The following is a 21743-nucleotide window of genomic DNA, read 5'->3' on the forward strand; positions in this document are numbered from 1 at the left end:
ATACCACCAATTCTGTCATCCTATGCTTTTGGTGTAATTGGGTCTTTCACAAAGAAGTACACAACAAATTTATTAAAACTATAATGCCAAATCAAATATAAGCAAATTTTCATCTGCTTACCCTCTCATCAAACACTTTTCCACCTCTAACAATGTTCCCCTCTAGAAAATACATTGGATTACATCCTAATTGTATTTAACATCATGGATCATGGTACTCGAAGGGCAACAAATGAACTCTCTCTGAGCCTATCCCAATCACATGATCACAACTACTTCTCTTCTAACTTCGAAGTGGGAGATACAGAGCCACTTCAATCAAATGATCAAATGCTTTTGAGTTCACTACCTGGAATTCCTAGTGAATGATTTGCGGAAGGAATTCCCAAGTAATATAATTTGCAGGGACTACAATGCTTTTATAACTTCTCTGACTAACTAGGCAAATCACGAGATCTAGACAGCTAATTGTGTCGAAGGCACTTCACATGCAGCTAGGTGGGCTTTCTAAAGATCAGTTTGATTTTCCATGAGAGATGGATAATGACCAAAGATAACCTTGGCGAAGAATGGCTATATCAAAATAAGAAAAATGAACTTATCAAAAAAATAATAATAACAATAAGAAAAATGAACTGCATCTTGTTATGTGGAAATAAACAACCCAACCTACACAAAATTTGTGTGTGTGAGGTGGTGGCGGATGGGGTCCCTGGTAATTAGTCTAAGCAGATATAAAATGCTCGCAAGTTCGGTAGATTTGACATATGAGGTTGAGAATAATCAACCCATGGACAGTGCCCTAAAAGAGAGAATTGTACATGACTCTGTAAAGAAGATGAAACCTTTGTATCACCAAGACAGCAATAAGAACAGAGATGCATCCAAATACTTCTTTTTTCCTTGAATCATGGCAATTATATTAAGAAAAGGGAGCCGAGATGGTCAATACAGAAAAAAGCAGAAAGAAGAAAAAATACAATTATCCAGATACTCAACAAAACGATAAAAAAAATGAATTCCTCAAAATCAAAACTCATGAATTCAAGATATTTCATCAAAGTTGAAATAAGAACTGCAGATAGCCAGATACTAAATCATAATGAAAATTTCTTGACTGTTTAAATTTTTATGTTTTGCTTTTGTTTTTCTCGATCAAATAACCGTTTCGAGGCATATTTCTCGGTGTCTCAAAACATGGATGTGGGTTAAAATGTGGCCAAAGCAAATCCTAGTCAACTTGGCATGACGTAACCGACTACTTTGTTGACAAGGATGAGTACTTAGTTTACGTGGTCATAACTTGGGAGAGTCAAAGGAGTTTGGATTAACCTTTTTTTTTTTTTGAAAATTAACAAAGAATTTTATTGAATCAGAAGGAGGGACAAGATGTCCCAGTACATAAGCAAAAAAAGAGAGATCTGACAGTAGAGTGCCTATAAAGACCCTGGATTTACAATACACATGACATTTGTTCCCGTCACACACACCCCATCTTTGGCTAGAGGGTCTGCCATTGAATTGGCCGTCCTTCTCCTGTGAGCAAGATGTGGTCTTAGACATCTAACCAGATCTCGTATCTCGTCGATAATGTTCTGTAGTCTCCAAGGCCCTCCGCTATGATTGGTATCCCAAGCTATCACATTGCAAAGATAACTACAAACCAAGAGACAGGTTTCCCTAGAAGAAAATACTCTCTACAAACAACACAATTGGTCAGAATATCCCAAACTGAAAGAGATCTGGATAACACAAGATCACGATAGATTAAGAAATTCAGCTAATCATAAGACTTAAAAAAATACTTATAAATCCAAAACCCTACACGAATCACGCGTCAACTCCGGGAAACAAAATTCACAATGAACGAAACGAAAACATATCGACGAGAGAAAATGAAACCCAAAAATATAAGGAAACCGTCACATGCCCAATTGGCCGAAACACAAATAAACAAAATTAAAACGAGAGAGAGAGAGAGAGAGAGAGAGAGAGAGAGAGAGAGAGAGAGAGAGAGAGAGAGAGAGAGAGGTTGATTCTAGGCAACCGGACCTCCTAAAAGTTCAATTCGAGAGGAACCATTACTCTCCTAAACAAAGTTTCCTCTGCTGCTGTAAAATTCTTTCTCCCATTTCATTGAAATACTCAAGTCAACTCAACAAAGCCTTTGTCCCAAACTAGTTGGGGTCGGCTAAATGAATCCTTTAGAAAAATTTCATGAATAAGGTGAAAGGCATCTACCCGGCTCAAATCCTGGCTCTTGTTAGGTTCCCATTTCATTGAAATAAAGAACTTAAATACAAAGAGAGTATCACATCATCAACCCATTTACCCATTTAAATGACACATAACAAGTAACCAACCCCACAAATCTAAAATGCATAATCCTACAATAACTACTTAAAACTAAATCATATACACCATAATAAGCACGTATCATAAACCTAACAATTTAGTAGGAAAATCTTATTAGGAGACCTAACAATTGAGGAAAATCTGCACAGCTCTCTATTAGAATTGTTCCTAATTATATCCTATCACATCCCTTCAATCAAGATCCTAATAAAAAAACCCTAACCAACAGAAAATAAAAAACAGATCGAACAAATTTCCCTTTTTTTTTAAAAGAAAAACAGTGAGACCCACCTTGTTGATAGATCTAAACCATTTAATTGTTGGGCCCCACAGAGAGAGGAGAAAAAGGTCCAAAGGGACAAATGCATCTTAGAGGGGGGCGAATTTATCAGCGTCCGGTGAATATTGAAAAGCCTCAGGTCTAGGGTTAGGGTTCTCCACACAAAGGCGGTAGAACGGTGAAGGAACCGATTTCTTTCTGGTTTCGATCTCGCATCGAGCCAACACCTTCCCAAACAGAACCTGGTCGGGATTTTGTTGCCACAGAAGAGGTCAGTTTTTTAATGCTGTGTTCTCTTGTTTCCTTTCCCGTTGGATTTCCAGGGAAACCCCTGTATTTTTCCGCGGAAACTGATATTTGTGGTGTTCTTTTAGTTTCCTCGGAAACTATTTTATCAAACGTGGAAAATGAAATAAATCACGTGGATTGGCCATTCCCGGACAGATTTCGTCTTCTCAGGATCTATCTTGACTCCGGATGAGCCGATGATGTGCCCCAAGTATACCAGCTCAGACACACCCCCCTAATTAACTTTATTTTTTAATTTGAATGGAGAATTAGGTCTTAGATCTAGGTTTGAGTTTTGGAGGGAATTTTCTCCCCTGTGAAGAGTTCAATGTTTTAATTCTCATTGAAGGAGGAGGATTACAAGCTGGACTTTACAACATTCTCTCTTAATTGAGACACTATTCCTTGTTAGAATCAAGGATCTACTTCTAAATTGAAGATCCTGCATCACCACACAAGATCCATGATCATTCCAAAGGCATTTTCACGGAAGAATTGCAAAGGCATGGAAGGGGGAGGATTACAAGCTGAACTTTACAACTTTCTCTCTTAATTGACACACTATTCCTTGTTAGAATCAAGGATCAACTTCTGAATTGAAGATCCTAAGGATTTACTTCTGAATTGAAGATCCTGCATCGCCACACAAGATCCATGATCATTCCAAAGGCCTTTTCATGGAAGAACTGCAAAGGCAGTCAGGAACAGTCCTGAAACATGTGGTGCTGCGGCCAAGGTCGCTGGAAATCAGGAGAGTTTGTGATTTTAGGTTGATTTGCCTCTTTAATAACCAGATATGTAAGTGCACATTCCTACTTGGTCTAATTCCTACAACTTCCTGAAATTTGGATGAAATTAAGGACATGTTTGGCTACGATGATTTTTTTTCATGATAAACTGGTGTCTCAAAGTGGTGAGAGAGGGGTAGCGTGGGTGAAGTGGCTAGAAATTAGGAAATAAAAATCAGGAAACTGGTGTCTCCAAGTGGTGAGAAGTGGCTAAAACAGGATCGACTTTTTCCTGATTTTAAGCCACTTCTCACCCTCATCTCAATCGTGCCCTCTAAAAACTCTCTTTCTCCCACCCGCCCTACTCCTCTTTCACCACTTCAAGACACTGGTTTATCACGAAAAAAAAAATCTGACTGCCAGACATGGCCTAAGTGAAGGAAAGCAGATCTGCGAATGGAAACTGAACCAGTTTATAAGTTTCTGCTCGAGCCTTATTTTGTGGACAATAAATCTTATACCAACTGGTTTTTAGCTACAGGATGTTAGTGTCTTCGAATACAAAGAAACTCGAGGATTACAAAGATTAAATTCAAATCACTAAAGAAGTTGAGCCGCTATAGAAAGTGCAGAATTGGATCTGAGACGATCTGACTTGTTGATGAGAATGCTTAGGCCAAAACAATTTATGGAATATCCACGTCTCGTATTGAAACAAACCGAAAGTGGTAGCAAAAGTGTTAGATCTGATCTGCGTCAAAATTTAGACCTGTGTACTAGAATGACAGTTCACTTGCTGAATCAACTGAGGAATTATACAGTTTCAGCACCACCAAATTCAAGACACTCCCAAATTGAAGCTAAAAAGAAAAAAGAAAAACTCAGAAATTAAAACCTTCAGGAATGAAGATATGAAGTCACCTAGGATTTCTAGACCCGAGTGAATTCTTTGTTGCTAAAATTTGTAATGAACGATTTGTCCTAAAGTAACGAGCCTTGAGAACAGCAATTGTTCATCCATTATAGGTCAGGTCACCCACAGACCGAGAGTCGTTCTCAGGTTTGAATTGTAATGTTGATCTCCCTCTTGACACATAGTTCAGTCTTCTGAATTCAGTTCCTAATTGCAATGAGTATTGAAGCATAACCTGGCTGAAATCTCACTGGTCATCAGCTGCTTCTGTTCATTTGAAATTGACAGTTTTGACCCTCCTCAAATCCTGGTGGGAGTAAGATACTTGGCGGTTTAACCACACTTAGCCAAGAAACTATTTCTCATCAGTCTTCCTTGAGCCATTCACAACAGTTACTCCTCAAGCACTCCTACATTGGTAGGTGATGTGTGTGTGTGTGTGGGGGGGGGGGGGGGGGGGGGGGGTGTGTGTGTTGAGTTCTCTAGCCAGCATCTAGATCATCACAATTCAAATTCTTGCACATGTTAAATCATCCTTGCATCACTGCAAATTATACTACATTAGCTTCTAAAGAAATTGCTCCAACACAAGCTAATTTACCATTGTTTGGTTCTCCCCCCTCAATTATCACTTTCTCAACCACAGCAAAGAACTTTTAGAATGATCATAACAGAAAGTACGGCAGGAAAGTAAGGTGATAATAAAGGCTATAGTGTTGACCTACTGAGACACACTAGTTCGGAAAATTTGAACATCTAAATTATTAATGAAAAAAAACTTTCAAACAGTATAAGGAAAAATTAAAACACTCAACAAAAAAGTTTGATCATATATGGCCAAAATAATTGGTTGATAATATGCATTTCAGAAATGAATGAAATCGAAAAAGTAAAAGTTATACCTTTTGCCCGAAGATAAGGTGCAATATAAGTCATCTCAGCAGGAAAAATGGGCATTCTCCGAGGAGAAATCTCTTAGGGCCATCACTTCATTATCATGCATTGAGTAATAAGATGCCTTGCAAAGTGCTGTACAATCACTGTAATTTAACCAGTTATAATGCTTCTGAAGATCCTCTCCAAATTTGGTTTCAGCTAGAAGTTCATTTACAAGCTTCTCAGGTAAGTTATGTAAATCATCCTTGTGTATGTCATTTTCGTCACCACAGTCTGGGTGTTGAAGAATCATCTCAGCAGCAAATCTATCAACCTCACGCATGTCATCTTCGTCACTATTTACAAGCTTGTCAGGTAAGTTATGTAAATCATCCTTGTGTATGTCATTTTCGTCACCATAGTCTGGGTGTTGAAGAATCATCTCAGCAGCAAATCTATCAACCTCACTCATGCCATCTTCATCACCATATAGGGTCATGACTTCTTCACCGTGCATTGGGTAAAAAGGTGCATTGCAGGGTATTGCACAGTCACTGCACATCAAAGATATAATATTTAGAATATTATAAGGAAAAAGAAGTTTGATCGTATGGGGCCATAAGAATTTGTTGACAATGTGAATTTCAGTACTGAATGAAATAAAAAAAATAAATTGATAAGTTATACCTTTTCCCTGAAGATAAATGTACAGTATAAGCCATCTCAACAGGAAATTTATCTACATTGGTTCTCTCCGAGAAGAAACCACTCAGTGTCATCACTTCATTATCGCGCATTGAGTAATAAGATGCATTCCAAGGAGTTGTACCATCACTAGACATCAACCCATTATCTTCGGTATAATGCTTCCTATGTCTTATTGTAGACTGAAGACCCTCTCCCCACTTGGTTGCAACTTGAAGCTCATTTACAAGCTCGTCATGTAACTTATGCAAATCAGCCTCAAGGATGTCATCTTTGTCCCCATAGTCTTTGTGTTCAAGAAACATCTGAGCAGCAAATGTATCAGCCCCGCACATGTCATCTTCGTCACCATACAAGGCCATCACTTCTTTATCGTTCATTGAGTAAAAGGATGTATTGCAGGGTGTTGTACAATCACTGCACATCAAAGATATAAGACTTTCAAATATTATAAGTAAAAAAATAAAACACTTAATAAGAGTGCTTAATCATATAGGGCCATAAGAATTCGTTGACAATGTGAATTTCAGTACAGAATGAACGCCAAAAAAGTAAATAAATAAGTTATAAAAAGCAAATGAATAAGTTTTACCTTTTCTGTGAAGGTAAAGGTGCAGCATAATCCATCTCAGTAGGAAATGTATCTAAATGGATTTTCTCCGGAGAGAAACCACTTAGGGCCATCACTTCTTTATCGTGCATCGAGTAAAACAATGCATTGCATGGTGCTGTAAAGTCACTGCACATTAAAGAGTTGTCTTCATTATAATTCTTCTTATTTCTCATTATAGCCTGAAGATCCTCTCCCAACTTGGTTTCGGCTTGAAGTTCATTTACAAGCTTGTCATGTAACTTCTGTAAATCAGCCTCGCAGATATCCTCTTTGTCACCATAATTTGGGTATCGAAGAACTTTCTCTACAACATCATCTACAGAACTGCTTCCAAAAGGAAAACTCTTCCACCTTCTGAGAAAACAACCATAGCCACCTCTGCACCAGAAGTTGATGCTAAACAACTAATTTTTTTAATTAGACCCTTTCTCCTCTTCGAAAATGAAACATATCGACGCTGCTTGTCTTCTATTTTCTGAATCTCTATTCTTCTACGACCCATTATTAGCCAACCACTTTAATCTGAAAAATCAAAACAGATGTTTAGTGGGAGTTTAGGAGCTCTAAGACAACAAATGGAAACTTAGAGAAACCGGCATCCCATATAATTACTTTTTTTGTATCAAGAATTTAAAAGATAACAATTTATGTACACATATTATAATCATTTGATGAACCCATTATCAGCTAATCACTTTAATCTGAAAATCAAAACAGAATGTTTAGTGGGGGTTTAGGAGCTCTAAGACAACAAATGGAAAGTTAGAGAAACCGTCATCCCATATAATTACTTTTTTTGTATCAAGAATTTAAGATAACAATTTATATAGACGTATTATAATCATTTGATGAACCCATTATCAGCTAATCACTTTAATCTGAAAATCAAAACAGAATGTTTAGTGGGGGTTTAGGAGCCCTGAGAAAACAAATGGGAAGTTAGAGAAACAGGCATCCCATATCATTACTTTTTGTGTCATGAAATTAAAATAACAATTTATGTGACATATGGTAACCCTTCAATTTGTGGCCTATAAATAGATAGTCCGAAAATAGAAAGGGACAAGTCCAAATTAAGCACAAAAATTACACATGTCGAAGGGTTCGGATCGTCCAGTTAGGGACATTTTTGGGGCATGGCCTACCCATAATTGGGCCTAGAAGATGAATAGTTTGGATCATCAAATAGGTAGGCCCCAACTATGGTTTTTCATGCTAGTCTCTCCAAGGATAATATGCATGGACACCAATAAAATAGCTCATCTTGAAAACCCATAAATTTATTAAGTCTAATAAAATGTTTGTTTGTTGCTCATAAGAACCGATGTTTCACAAAAACAATACCATACAAACTTTATCATCATTAGTGAGCATGTTTATCATCATTAACTGTGATTTGTTAAAATGGGCCTAAATCAAATAGGAAATGGAAAAGGATAAGATTAAAATGAGATAATAATAATAATAATATATTACTGTTTAAACAGAGGATTCAAAAGAAACAAGGGCAATGCAGAATCCTCTGTTTTGCAGCTTTCCTTATGAAGTTAATGAGACAGAGACAAATACCAGTTGATGAAAATATAAAAATTCCTAGGTTACCGAGAAAAGAAGGGAGTAAGGGAAGATTTATATAAGAAATCAAAAAGAAAACCTAAATTACCAAGAAAAGAAAGGAGAAAGGAAGATTAAAAAACAATTTCCATTTCAAAAAGGGCGACGATAAATTCGCACCGCTAACGTGAATTGTGGCAGATTTTAACGCTTTTTTATCTCAATTCACGTTAAAGGGGAGCAAATTATCCTACAGGGAGTGCAAATTTATCATCGCACTTTCAAAAAACCCTAGAAAACAAGAGAAAGGGCAGAAAATACCCAATGAAGATGAGAGAATCAGTCGTTGTACAAATAGAAACAGCGTTGAATTAACAAGAGAGAAAAGAAACATACCCAATTCACAGAGAACTTGATTAGGGTTTACAGAAATCACAGAGAAAGTGATTAGGGTTTACAGAAATAGCAGAGAGAGAGAGAGAGAGAGAGAGAGAGAGATTTTGTTAATTCAAAAAAGGTCTTGGGTTCAAGTCATTTTCATGGAAAATCAACTTTCCAGTGCTTGGTAAACTCATTTTCCATGGATTATTTTTTCAAACTAGAAAAATTTCCTTGTTTCCTAGTCCATTGAATTTTATTTTTCATGGAATGTGTTTTCTTAGAAATTATTATATTTCATAATTCATGGAAATATTTTTTTTTTTCAAGTCAAAATTTTGTTGATCGTGGTAATTCTTGATGACAAGTTGGAATTTATTTTACAAAGTAGAGATTTATGAATTCACTACCCAAACACAAAGGTGTTGATCTTGCAGATCAATCATGCATGTATCGTGGTACCAAGATCAAAAGATTGCTCATGGGATCCACCAAATCAATGGTCTTCATCAAACTTACCGGACCCAAGGTTCTGTTGTGATAGTGAACTCATAATTTTGTCCTAAGATTCATAAATTTCGGCATGAATCATGTGTTGGGGGGTTCCACGTGAAAGCAAAATAGTCCCACATCGGAAAAGTGTAACGATGTGGATGGGCTAATAAGGGAATGGGCTCCCTCCCCTTAATAGCTAGCTTTTGAGGGCAAGTTCTACCCGGGTCCCAACAAGTGATATCAGAGCCGGACACGTGGTAACCGCGGTTTAGCCTCCGAGGATGGGAATATCTCTCGGGGAAGATCTCGGTAACCCCGGTTTAGCCTCCGAGGATGGAAATATCCCTCGGGGAAGATCTTGAAGTTCCCACGTTCTAGCCGCGGGGAGGGGTGAGATTGTCCATGGTGCTTCCACGTGGAGGGGGAGATCGTTGGGGGGTTCCACGCGAAAGCAAAATAGTCCCACATCGGAAAAGTGTAACGATGTGGATGGGCTAATAAGGGAATGGGTTCCCTCCCCTAGTCCCCTTAATAGCTAGCTTTTGAGGGCGAGTTCTACCCGGGTCCCAACATCATGTTCATACATAGCTCTTGCTGTTGTCTTTTTCATTGCACAATGTTTTTATTGGCTTAGAGATCAAAAGAACAGAAATTAAACTGAGGAAAAAGAAGAAGCAAAATCGACATATATCCCTTTGGTAATAAATAGAAAAAGAAGTTGGATTTAACCAGATACATAAGCTAATGGGTGTATATATTTCTCAGGTTTATGAGAACCATATTACAGCTAAATCTACCTTAGCAAGCCATGGTTAAATAAAAAAATTTATCAAATTTTTGGTGGATGATTCAAAAGAAATATCAATTTTTTGGGTAAGTACCGTGATCTGGTCCGATGTCGCGGGAGCCAGTGTTCACATATGGGCCTCGGAAAGTTGCCTGCGGTGGTAAAGGCTTTGAGGAATCTATCACAGGCTTCGTCCTTGACGTCCTTCAAAACCAACCACAAATATCAGAAGAACACAAAACCATGGTTTTAAATTTCGGCCGAAATCCGAAATTTCAGTCGGGACAGAAATTTAAAACCGAAACCATTTTTTTTTATTTTTTTTATTTTTTTGGATTTCGGCCAGGGCCGAAATTTAAAAATTTCGCCCGAAAAATTTCACCCGAAATTACCACCGAAATTTCATTTTTGGCTGAGACTGAAACCGAAACCAAAATTTAAAACCTTGGTTAAAGTCTTACTTACGCCATGAAGAAAGGAAATGACAAGCCAGCAGCTGCAAAGACTACCAAGCCTGTGGCAAGAACAGCATTCCGCAACCGGGGCATCAAGATTATAAAACTGGCAAGAAGATACAGAAAGATCCATTCAGCAACAAAAGAAGGTGACTATTGTTTGAAACATTAGTCTTTGAAAAAAGTATAGCAAGATTGGTTGTATTCATGGGAGTGTAAAATTTTCGAAGCCCTAGGCAACAAAAAAATAATTCTATACACAAAATCAATTCAATATTATCTAACGATCATTTAAGAAATAGAATAAGCATCACATTAAATTCCATACCACTCATTAGTATTTTTTTTGTCCTTTCACATACCACATGTCAATCATTTAAGAAATGAAGCATTTGGCGGCTTCATCTTGAACCCGATGAGAGAATTTGGCGTACAGGATTAAATTGAAGCCAGAGATTTTTCAACCGTTGAATTCGTTTCGACACGACCATGTTATCCTTTAAAGGAAAACTTCTATAACATTTTTTTAAAAGAGGTAACTTTTATTGATGAAAAAAACCAACTACAGATATGGGGACAAGATGACCCACCGTTTACAATAAAGTCACACCACGCCAAACTACAGAGCTATATAGATTCGGCTAAAAAATTACTCTCCATGCAGAAATACTGCGCTAAAGGCCACCTACTGCTCTATCTGCTCCTTTACTCGGAGGTTGGAGCGACACCTGAGATGATTGTCATTCCTTACCGCGCCTTTTTTTGCAAGCTTATCCGCATCCGCCTTCTTTTGCAAACTAGATCTCAAAGTTATAGAAAACTTATATTACTTGTATCTTGATCCTCACAAATTACGTTCCTCGGATATCCCCATCTTCATTATTTTTCTTGGTTTCTTCCCTGTCGAGGTTGATTTTTTTTCTTTAGGAAAGAGAGACAACGGTGGGGCAGTTTTCTAAATCTCTTTCCCTTAGGTCTCCCCCCTCTTGTCTAACAACCTTTAATTCAGCCTTAATTAGAGCTTTTACAAAGCACCTCGAGCACTACATCGACTTCCTTATCTGTTAGATTAAGAGTTCCATTAAGGAAATTATGGTCTAATAATTTGGGGTCCATTTTTTCAAACCACACTATAAAGGTAGCTTCAAACTAAACACTGATGCGTCTCTAGTAACGGGAGGAGCTGGAATAGGATGCATAATCAGAGACTCTAAAGCCAAAATATTCTCTCTAAATGTTGATGTCGATGAGATACATGCGCTAGAAATTTGTGCTATCTATCAATGGATAAGTATGGCCAAGAGAAAAGAAATTGATCAAATCTGGATTGAGTCAGACTCGCAGATTGTGGTTGATGTCATTAATCAAGGTTACATCTGCCTATCACGACTAAGGCCATACCCCCCAAAAAAAATTAATGGAAATCACCAGATTTGTTGAATCTAAGACTTGATTGCGAAAATTCAGGACAGGCTTCCTGGACACATGTCCCATCTTCGCATAGAGGTCCTTAAACATGCCATGCCCATTTGAAGTGTGGTAAACATGCATAGGGTTGTGAGGGCATGTGTTCTATGTGTCTCTTCCACCGCTTCTGTAGTGTTACCTTCCGACCATTTCCTATTTTGGGTTTCATGCTTCATGCCCGTCATCATCAGAAAGCAAGTCTTTGGTACGTGCCTACATTGGTCCCACTTATAGTAGAATAAATTAAATTGGTTTTTTATATTAGTTGTATGGTATGGGTTAGAGAATAAGATTGGATCTCACAAGATCTGATAGATTTAGTAGTTATGATAGATTAGTATATTGATCTAGATTAGGATAATTTTGATTTATCAATATCTACATTTATCTCGATCTCTTTCTATGTTAATCACTTTGACTGTTCTATATAAGCACTCATTACGTTCCATTGTAAAGCAATCTAGAAGAAATTTATCCCAGAAATTGTGTTTTACACACAAAGGAGGACTTGACCCTTCCCTCGAAGTGGGACAAGAGGCTGATCTTTCCTCTAAGAAGATCAATCCTGTTGTGAACCGATTTGGGTTCGTAACGGTCTTCTTTTGAAATTGTGGTATTCATATTTAGGGCATCTCCAATCACGCAGTAGAAAATCCTGTTTTCCAAAGGGAAATGTCTTCTGCAGGAATGCTGCAGTTCCATCCTTAATTTTATGAAACAATTCCTATCTCGCACGATAATCTCGGAGGCAGAGAAGTTTTGATGAGGTAAATTTCAAAATGGGAAGCATTTCGAAATTAGATAGTGGTCATAGAACCTTACCACAGACACAACAATGAAGGATTGGTGGGAAGCAGACTATAGTCATGCTTGATTTTAACCACTTATCCTAGCCTTCCAAACTAATATCAACTACTCAAGGCCACATGAAGCATAATGAACAAACTGGCCACCAGAAAACCTGATACAGGTAGGGTTTTGGAGTAATGACTATGGACTTCAGAGCAAGGCTTATAATCTTGAAACATGGGCTGAGTCAACTTTAGACAACACCAATGAAGTTACACTTACTGAGATTTTCACGTTTTTCCTAAGGAATTATTCGAAAGTTCAAACTAAAAATCAGAAGAATAACAGGAAGACCCATAAAGTAATAATTATGGAAGCACTGAAATGTTATATGTACTGATTTTCGTAGTAAGGCTAGTAAAGCCCTACTTTGAAACAATATAGCGTCCTGCTCTCATCCACGTATCAACGTTAGGTCGACCCGGAGTTGCTGGGGCTTGGCTTAAGAATGAAGCGATACGTCATCGACTGAGACCTACCTATAGTCTAGTCAAAGTACCAGTGACGGTGACTTGGTTGCGTAACGTAATATGGATTCAATCGGCGAAAGTCCAAGTGACGCTGACTTCATCGGATTCAGTCATTCTTCAGTGGCCAAGTTGAAGCGTTCAGCGGTTCTTCGGCCTACCACCTTTCTTTTTCAAGGTTGAGCTTGTTCAATTGAAGCTAATGCTATGCTGCCCTTCCCTTGTTCAAGAGAAAGCGAGGACTGAGAAGGGATAGTTTATTAGAAGCCGGGGATGGAATACAGCCTAGGCTAGGGATGGAGAGATTACCTAATCATCGAAGAGACATGTACTAAGAAAGGTATGCATGTTAAACAATGAAAATTGTGTCAGATCTAAAGAGATGGCTATGAGAGGGTTGCACGCCTGTAGTAGCTTGACAGTAGGAAGAGTCTAAAGGCCTAACCGCAGCTATTGAATCAACTATTCTTGTTCAAGCAAGAGAAACGTATTCGCCATAGTTGTTACGATATCCTTTGCTGATAGTACTACCCATAAAATCGATTGATTCCTTCTTTCTTGTTGCTTCGGAAGAGTCCGTCCATACTATAGAGGAACAGATACTATGACAATCAAGGGATTAAATTCTTCAAAAACATTACTTACCTTACCCACCCGCCGCCCTCTCTGTCCGCTAACTTCGGTACCCGGGGCATTTCCCTCACATGCTGAACATATGGCATATACTACACATCATCACCGAGTTAAGACCAGAGCATAATCCTGAAGTATCATTGGCCTGAACATAAGTAACCAAAATCAAAATTAAATTACTTCAATATCATAAGTCTCTCATGTGTCAAAAGACCAAAACTCACAAGATAAAAGACAATACAGAAAAACCCAAAGATCACAATTATTTCACTAGTAGCCGCACAATCAGAGAACAATCAACCAATTCCTTCTTTTTATTGACATACTGGGTCCTGCAGCTGCTAGTAATATTGTACCACCCTGGAAGCACTCGCGCCAGCGGCTCCCTTATATATGGCTTCACAAAGCTAGTACCAGCCTGTGCATTATTCATTGGGACAATCTCATCTTCTTCTTGATATAAGATTTGTCACAAGAAGCATATGCTCTATCACCGCTTCAATAACAAGACCATCAAAATCACATAGATTAAAGTACCCAAACCGGCCAATAACTTCGCCATCATCCCCGCAATCATCATGGAGGTCTCTCCACACAGGAAAAAGAACTGTGTTCATCTTTAAACGCTCTGAATCTTAAATATTTGTTGAACTCTAAAACCTTTTCCACTCTCCAAAACACAGGTGCTGGTCACCTTTCCCTTTTTGGCTCTAAAAAACAAGAATCAGCTAATTTCGAGCTGATGATCCTCCACCACCATTTACGAAGTAGGCATTAAAAGCATGTGTCTCCCTTTCTTTTTTTTCAAATGGCAGGGCCCTTCTCCCTTAGAAGCACCAATTTCATCCCAGTTGACTAAATTGACCCTTTTCACTTGAGAACATCAACCGCAAAGAAAGTTCTGCTGCAATTTTTTAGCATAATAAAAAATGGAAATAATCATATAATTGGACACAAAGTAAATTGGATGTGCTGCTATGGTAGCCTTCACAAGTAACACTCTACCTAGGAGCAATCTCCCTGGGCTCTGTTTGGTTGCACAAACGCTCGGCATTCATTGGAATTTCAAATGCCAATGAATGTTGATTCCTTGTTTGGTTGCCAATATTGTATTGAAACTCCACTTGACTCACCAACATGTTTCAGACATCATCATTGCCTTTTTTTCCCATGTGGCGCCCATGTGACACTAATGCCCCCTCTTCTCATCTTCCAACCAAATTCTACAAAAATGATAAAATTTTGGTAGAAGAGTGGTGGAAAAGGTCTTGTCCTATTCTCTTTCGCTCTTTCTCTCCCTCTCTTCCCTATCTCTCTCTATATTGGTAATGACACACCTACGTTTTCCACTACTCTCTGAGAGGACTACCACGAAACCAAACACTACTTACCACCATTCCACTATTCACCCTCGTTTTTGGCTTTCTTATACTGTTACAGAAATAAATCAAGGGAATACACTGTAGCATGAAGAGGCACGCAACCAAGAAGGTTAATGTGTTAGGGGCTCCAAATAATCCGGGCAAATATGAGTAATAATCATTGAATATTACATTTTCTTCGGTGATTAAAAACACCAATTGAATAAATGATACAACTCGGCATAAAAGAGATAACTACTCAGTTCCTTATCACATTAGTAGTTGAAGTATGCTCTATATAAGGCCCAAATATACACGTTAGATATGATAGAGTTTCACACGATATATTGTTGGCTATGTTGCATGGATTCTTTGCCCCCTATGCCGAATCCGTGTCGACACGTCTCCGCATCCAAATGGACATGAATTCACGTGGGACACACCCGGATTCTTGTCGTAGCCGTGTCCCGCATGAATCTTGTTTTCTCCGGCGAATCCGATTCATCGTTGTCTCTTTTGAAATGCGAATCCTGTATATTTTCCCTTTAAATGTATTTTCTTAACTTTTTTATATGAAAGCACAACCCATGCACTTCTAATAAAAATCCTAGCGCCTCGACCCTCGAACATCGACCCCCTTCCTCCTTCAACTCTCTAAATACAAAACTCGCATCAACCCTCTACCTCAAATTTTTCATGAATATATATATATATAGACACACACACACACACACACACACACACACACAGATATATATATTTCAATTTTAAATTTTGAAAATTTTATTTTATTTAAAAATTACCGAATCCGAATCCTACTTTTGGGGATTTGCCGAATCCGACACCTCGAATCCGTGTCGGATCCCGACACGCAAATCTGAATCCATGCAACACTGATTGTTGGCAATTCCGTAACTCACTTCATTATTCATTTATTTGTATAGTAAACGTGATATTTTTTTTAATGGTAATAGTAAAGGTGATATTTAATAGCGGTAGACATAAAACAAAAAAGGAAAAGAGGGTTTCCCCAAACGAGCTGGACATGGGTGCCAAAATAAAATACAACATGCTGATAATTAAAAAAATAACTACTCAGTTCCGTATCATATTAGTAGTTGAAGTATGCTCTATATAAGGCCCAAATAGTCACGTAAGATATGATAGTTAGAGTTCACACAATATATTGTTGGCAATTCCGTAACACATTTTATTATTCATTTATTTTGTATAGTAAAGGTGATATTTTTTTTTAATGGTAATAGTAAAGGTGATATTTAATAGCAGTAGACATAAAACAAAAATGGAAAAGAGGGTTTCCCCAAACGAGCTGAACATGGGTGCCAAAATAATATACAACATGCTGATATATACATCCTCTCCAAGGCCACCAATGAGAACTTGTCCCCAACCAGGAGGGCAAATCAATTGACATCGTTATGCAACAATAAATTCGCCTCATACTTGGCATCTCAAGATTCTCAACCACCAATGTGGCTAAACAATACTTGTGTCTCAGAAAGCAGGTCCAATGCTTCTTCCACTACATTGGCTAGTAGCCAGGGATAATCCTCAATTGATTTCATTAGTTTTTGCTATCTGTTTTCTTAGCCTAGCATATAACAGCAATTTCATATTGGTGTATGGCAAGCACGAAACCATCTTTCATTATGAATGAGACAGAGAACATATTCCTACTAGTGGGTTCTTCAATCCATCTCTCCAATCAATCAATATTTCCATGAAATTTTATCTGCTCTATTTTGAAAGTTAACCAGTTAGTTATGTTCTTAATCATCATGACAAGCCTATGATGCCCAAATACAAATACAGATATATAGACAGGGGGCAAAAGTATAATTCTGCATTTCCCAAAATCCAAGTTGTGGATGTGCCTACAGGTATCTCATAGGACCCACCTATACCATTACAATACGGCATATACTTTAACAAGACTGAATAACTTAAATATATTTGACTTAGGAAAAGGAATTAATAACAACATCGAGTATCCAGAAATTTTCATTCGGGACCATCACATCATGTTGCATTGAACCTGCCCCCCTCACTCTCTCCCAATAGTTGATGAAACTCGTCCTCATGGAAAGTATTGTTGAAAGCATCCAAATGCATGCCTATACCATGAAAGAAAAAGGCAAAAGAAAAAACAGAAAAATTCTCGGTCTTCCCTGTTTTTAATGTAGTTGACTTGCCATTTCAAAAAAAAAAAAAAAAAACAGAAAAATTCCCACTTAGTCCATTGCAGTGCTATTTCTTAATATTTCTTTTTACTTTGACAAGCATTCTCAACTTGACTCAACTCAACAAAGCATTTTCTAACAAAAAAAATCAGACCATTAGAAACCAAATTTAGCCTTTGTCCGTATCCTAGGAGAGATAAAACACAATTTTTTGATAATTGACAATTAAAACTCATTCCAGTTTACAGTGTTGTCTCTAGGATCATCATTGGCTCGATGTGTACGGTTCACCGTCATCTTTGGTCTTAACTTTTTGCTCCACCCACACTCACTCTCCTCTTGCATCGCAAATAATTAGGAAACATCTAACATTAATGCTCATAAGTGCCATCATTGATTGGGTGATCCTCACGTCTGCCCTCATCATTGCCTTTCTAAACAAACTCAACGGCTCACATTTTCATAACTCCCCCAAGCACCCTACATGCAAGAACTGCCAGCTAGAGAAGCCTATCCTTTTTCCACAAAAATCCATTTTCTATACTGAATTCTAATGTGTAGATCCTTCTCTTACCCCTTTTCATTAGGGATTCTATTCCAAATTACCTCTGTTTTAGACTTTCCTGAATTACCTTCATTGAAAGATTTTCTTGCCAAACATAGATCTTTTTTTTCCTTTTATGAGGCAAAAATCTGAGTCTTTCTACAAAATAAAGGCTTGCAATCTCTTCGACAGATCCAACATTGGGACTCGATCAAAGCACTTAAAGGAGAGTGTGTCTCTCCATGGCCTTTCAAGACCATCTCTAATAATGTAATATCAATCTCCAACATTAACGCCTCTGTACTCAAAATATTACTAAAAGAAATTACCATTACATCCAATATGCATGTCATTCATGACGTTTGGGTTCAGATCTCCCTTAATGTTGTCTATCCCATTAATCTAATGCCTCCTCCTGTTACTATTTGTATGTTTTTGTTGAGCATCTCACTACATTCTATCCTAGCTATCATGTATGTCTATATTGCACTTTCTTGTCATTCCTTTTACTTATGATAAAAAAATGTTCGATAAATTTTCCTTGGTCACTCGTCTCACCAAAAGGGCTACCACTACTATGGACAAATGTCACAAATATCAAAGACTTGTTTATCTCTAGGAAATTTGTCTTTCAAGAGTTAGTTCCTTCTCTGCACACTAGTTCATTGATCCTCTTAAGTCATTCACTCCACTTCCTCCATCAAACTCGTCTTCTATAGATGTGAATTCTTAGATGCATATCTCATCATCGGATACATGGGATAAGAATGTCCATTGATCAATCTGTTGGGAGCCACCCAATCGAATAGAGAACCTTGTTCTATAGGAGTTCAACCCCACTTTTTCTTTTTCTTTTTTTTTTTTGAATGGTAACCTATTCCCCCTTTATTAGTCATGGACAGTCCAATCACAGCTACCTTAACTATGTCCTCTCCTCCAATGGTTGATTCGCTTTTGCCTGTCAGATATCAGTAGCATCACTAAATAAGTATCCCTCTGGATCAATTTAAGGACAGACCCCCATTACTTTATTTTCTCTTCGTCATTAACTCATCATACCTTTCCCATCGTTATCCCATTTACATGTGAACAATTTCCCTAGTTCAAAGCCTATCAATTATTTAATCTTTGCATGCTTATAGCCAAGAGATCATATAGAAATAGTTCCATGACCTTCAATGAAATCACACTAGTGATATGTTGCCATTCCCCCTCGTGGAAAGAAACAAAGTGAGACGAATTTACAATGTCAAGATGAAATTGGATGCACTGATCAAGCACTACAAGGGCCACCTAGCAGCTAAGTTACACCTATTGAAGTATGATTTTGAACAAAATTACACTACTCAGCCGAAATTTCACGTACAAATGACTAAGGTTTCTATCCATCATTGACCACTCTACCAAATAAACATGAACTGCACAGTCATTAATGGTGAGATTCAGGGTGAGTTTATATATAAATCAAACACACAACTTCATGATCTTTGTTGGACAGACCAACATCATCCTGCAAGGAGCCATATAACATCAAGCAAGCCCAACATGCACTGATTTGGTAATTTCGAGGTTCTTTCATTTCTATTGGATTACTATGTAATCCATTATTACAACTAAGGATCATCTCAAAGGGTTTGCCATTGTTTCAGTATGTATTTCAATGGTATCATCATTTTTTTGAAATGGTATCATCATTTTGGTAATGACCAAAATGTATCAATAATCTCTTCATCATCTACAACAACAAACCAAAACGAATACCTTGGACAAGAAAACAAACCCTAATTTCAGACATGGCTGGAAGAAGCAAGAGAAATCATTTCTTCTTTGAATTGTACTCGATGAAAAACAAACCCTAATTTCAAGCCAAACCTATCAATATCCAATCAAAAAAATGGCTGGCAATCATAGAGCATCCATTAGAAGAGAGTTAAGAATTAGAATCCAGAAGAAAAGAAAATTCGTATATAAAAAGAAGAAATATTGAAGAATCGATTTCAAAAAGAGAAAAGAAAGGGAACATTGCAATTCAAAGGAAAGTAGAGATGAAATTGAGTTACCAGAGAGAGAGATAAGAAGAAGAAATGGGTTCTGGATCGAAGATTCTAGAAACCCTAGCGAGCGACCCTTAATCGAGCTTCAAAAGCATGAAGCCATGGTTTTCGTTGTGGAGAAGAGAGAGAGAGAGAGAGAGGATTTTGCTGCCTATTAGGATACATACAGTCCGTACACGTGGCACACTGGTTGGGGATCTAGACCGTTGATCTGGTTGCGTACCAGTCGATGGTGTTGCAAGCAGTGACTCCAACATGTGTCTAAGAAGATAGAAAGTCACATTCGAGACCATTGCAAAGATCCTTTTTGGGTCCCACAAGGAGTAGTGTAACTGTAATCTAGGCCGTTGATTTGTAGGTGCAACTCGGGTCAGGTGAACCCGTCGGGTTCATCCCGAAAAAAACTCGGGTCGGGTTCAGCGTTGAGTTTTCTCAACCCCGGTTGAAAATTGGGGCTCGGGTCGAGTTAGGGTTTGGGCAGCTCGACCCGAGTGAAATTTGACATTTTTAATCAATTTTTTTTGTAAGCTTAAAAACTCGGGTCAGGTCGGGTTGGTTGAAGCTGGTTGGGTTGGAAATCGGGTCGGGTCAGTTTTAGGTTGGAAAAAAGGGTTCCTCGAGTTGGGTTAGCCTACCCGAGTTGGCGATCCAAAAGGTCCTATTCACATGCTTCTCTTGTCAAAATTCTAAAACAAGGCTTATGGATTGAAGGGACAAGATAATCTGATCAAGGTGAGATTAATACCACTGGGCCAAACATGAAACATGTAGCCGTTGATCAGATTAATGGATGAGATCGCATCCACATGGCATACATGAGATCAATTCAGATCACTTATTAAAAGTTAGGGGTGCAACTTGGGTCGGGTTCAACCCGAATTTGGGTTAGGTCGGGTTAAGTTTTTTTGCAAATCGGGTTGGGTTGGGATGGGAAAAATCAACCCGAATTGGAAATCGGGTTGGGTTGGCTTGGGGTGTCGGCAACCTGACCCGACCTGAAACCCGAATTTGGGTTCCATCTTCTGTATGTGTTTTTCTTTTTCAACATTGAAATAGTTTCCACAGTCCACAATGGACGGTTTAGATAATCTTATGGTGCGGGTCATACCGTACTTTAATAAATTGAGGAGTGTGATCATCAAAATATAGTAGTGCGGATAACATTTCCCTTTGTTAATTGTTAGTCCCTGTTTGTTTTGGATTTTGAGAACCGATTGTGAGTCAAAAAGTGATTATTGGTGACTCACTGTTGATTCGCAAAATCCAAAAACAACCCGGCTTGAGTTGAGGTGGTCAACTGTTGGTACCATATCAAATCGGGTCAACCCGACCTGATTTTGGAAATCGGGTTGGGTCGGGTTGAGGAAATTGCAAATCGGGTTGCGTCGGGTTGAACCCAGCCGGGTTGGAAATCTGGTCGGGTTGGAAAAATGGGTTGGGTCGGGTTGGCCTCAACCCGACCCGAGTTGCACCCCTATTAAAAGTGCTTCACGATCCATTTCAAATTGGACCGTACATCGGAGTCTTCTAATTCATGCCTACATTGTACGCAATTAGGGCTTCCCTGTATGAATTAAATTAATAAGACAAAATCTGAGCATGTGTGGCTGCTTTCACATGCAAACAGCCATCCGTGAAATGCCTTCTGCAATGGTCCCTACCAAATCCTCCAAATGAAAGGTGCTAATTTCAATTACCAGCTTTTGTATTGTGTAAGCCAGTACAGTCCAGTATTTTTTG

At 38.2% G+C, this 21743-nt stretch overlaps 1 protein-coding gene across 4 annotated transcripts; it reads right to left on the reverse strand.

The window, feature by feature from the left end:
- Positions 1 to 44: 44 nt before the first annotated feature.
- Positions 45 to 20120, reverse strand: LOC143859230 (uncharacterized). Of its 4 annotated transcripts, XR_013239198.1 has the most exons (8): positions 20010 to 20120; positions 10438 to 10533; positions 10067 to 10176; positions 6738 to 7280; positions 6128 to 6562; positions 5467 to 5994; positions 674 to 827; positions 45 to 573 (listed from the first exon to the last, which is right to left on the reverse strand). XR_013239198.1 is itself a non-coding variant. In XM_077369927.1 (7 exons), exons 4-6 carry the CDS (start codon positions 6929 to 6931, stop codon positions 5502 to 5504), a joined length of 1122 nt encoding a protein of 373 aa, XP_077226042.1. In that variant the 5' UTR covers positions 6932 to 7280; positions 10067 to 10176; positions 10438 to 10533; positions 20010 to 20120; the 3' UTR covers positions 45 to 573; positions 5467 to 5501. The 4 variants fall into 4 exon arrangements, 3 of the variants coding, with proteins under 3 accessions (XP_077226042.1, XP_077226043.1, XP_077226044.1); XM_077369927.1 differs by lacking the exon at positions 674 to 827; XM_077369928.1 differs by lacking the exon at positions 674 to 827 and having other exon boundaries at positions 10434 to 10533.
- Positions 20121 to 21743: the final 1623 nt, after the last annotated feature.

The sequence above is a fragment of the Tasmannia lanceolata genome, unplaced genomic scaffold (assembly GCF_043159265.1).
Source record: "Tasmannia lanceolata isolate RefF3 unplaced genomic scaffold, GAP_Taslan_0.1 ptg000029l, whole genome shotgun sequence".
Taxonomy (NCBI): domain Eukaryota; kingdom Viridiplantae; phylum Streptophyta; class Magnoliopsida; order Canellales; family Winteraceae; genus Tasmannia; species Tasmannia lanceolata.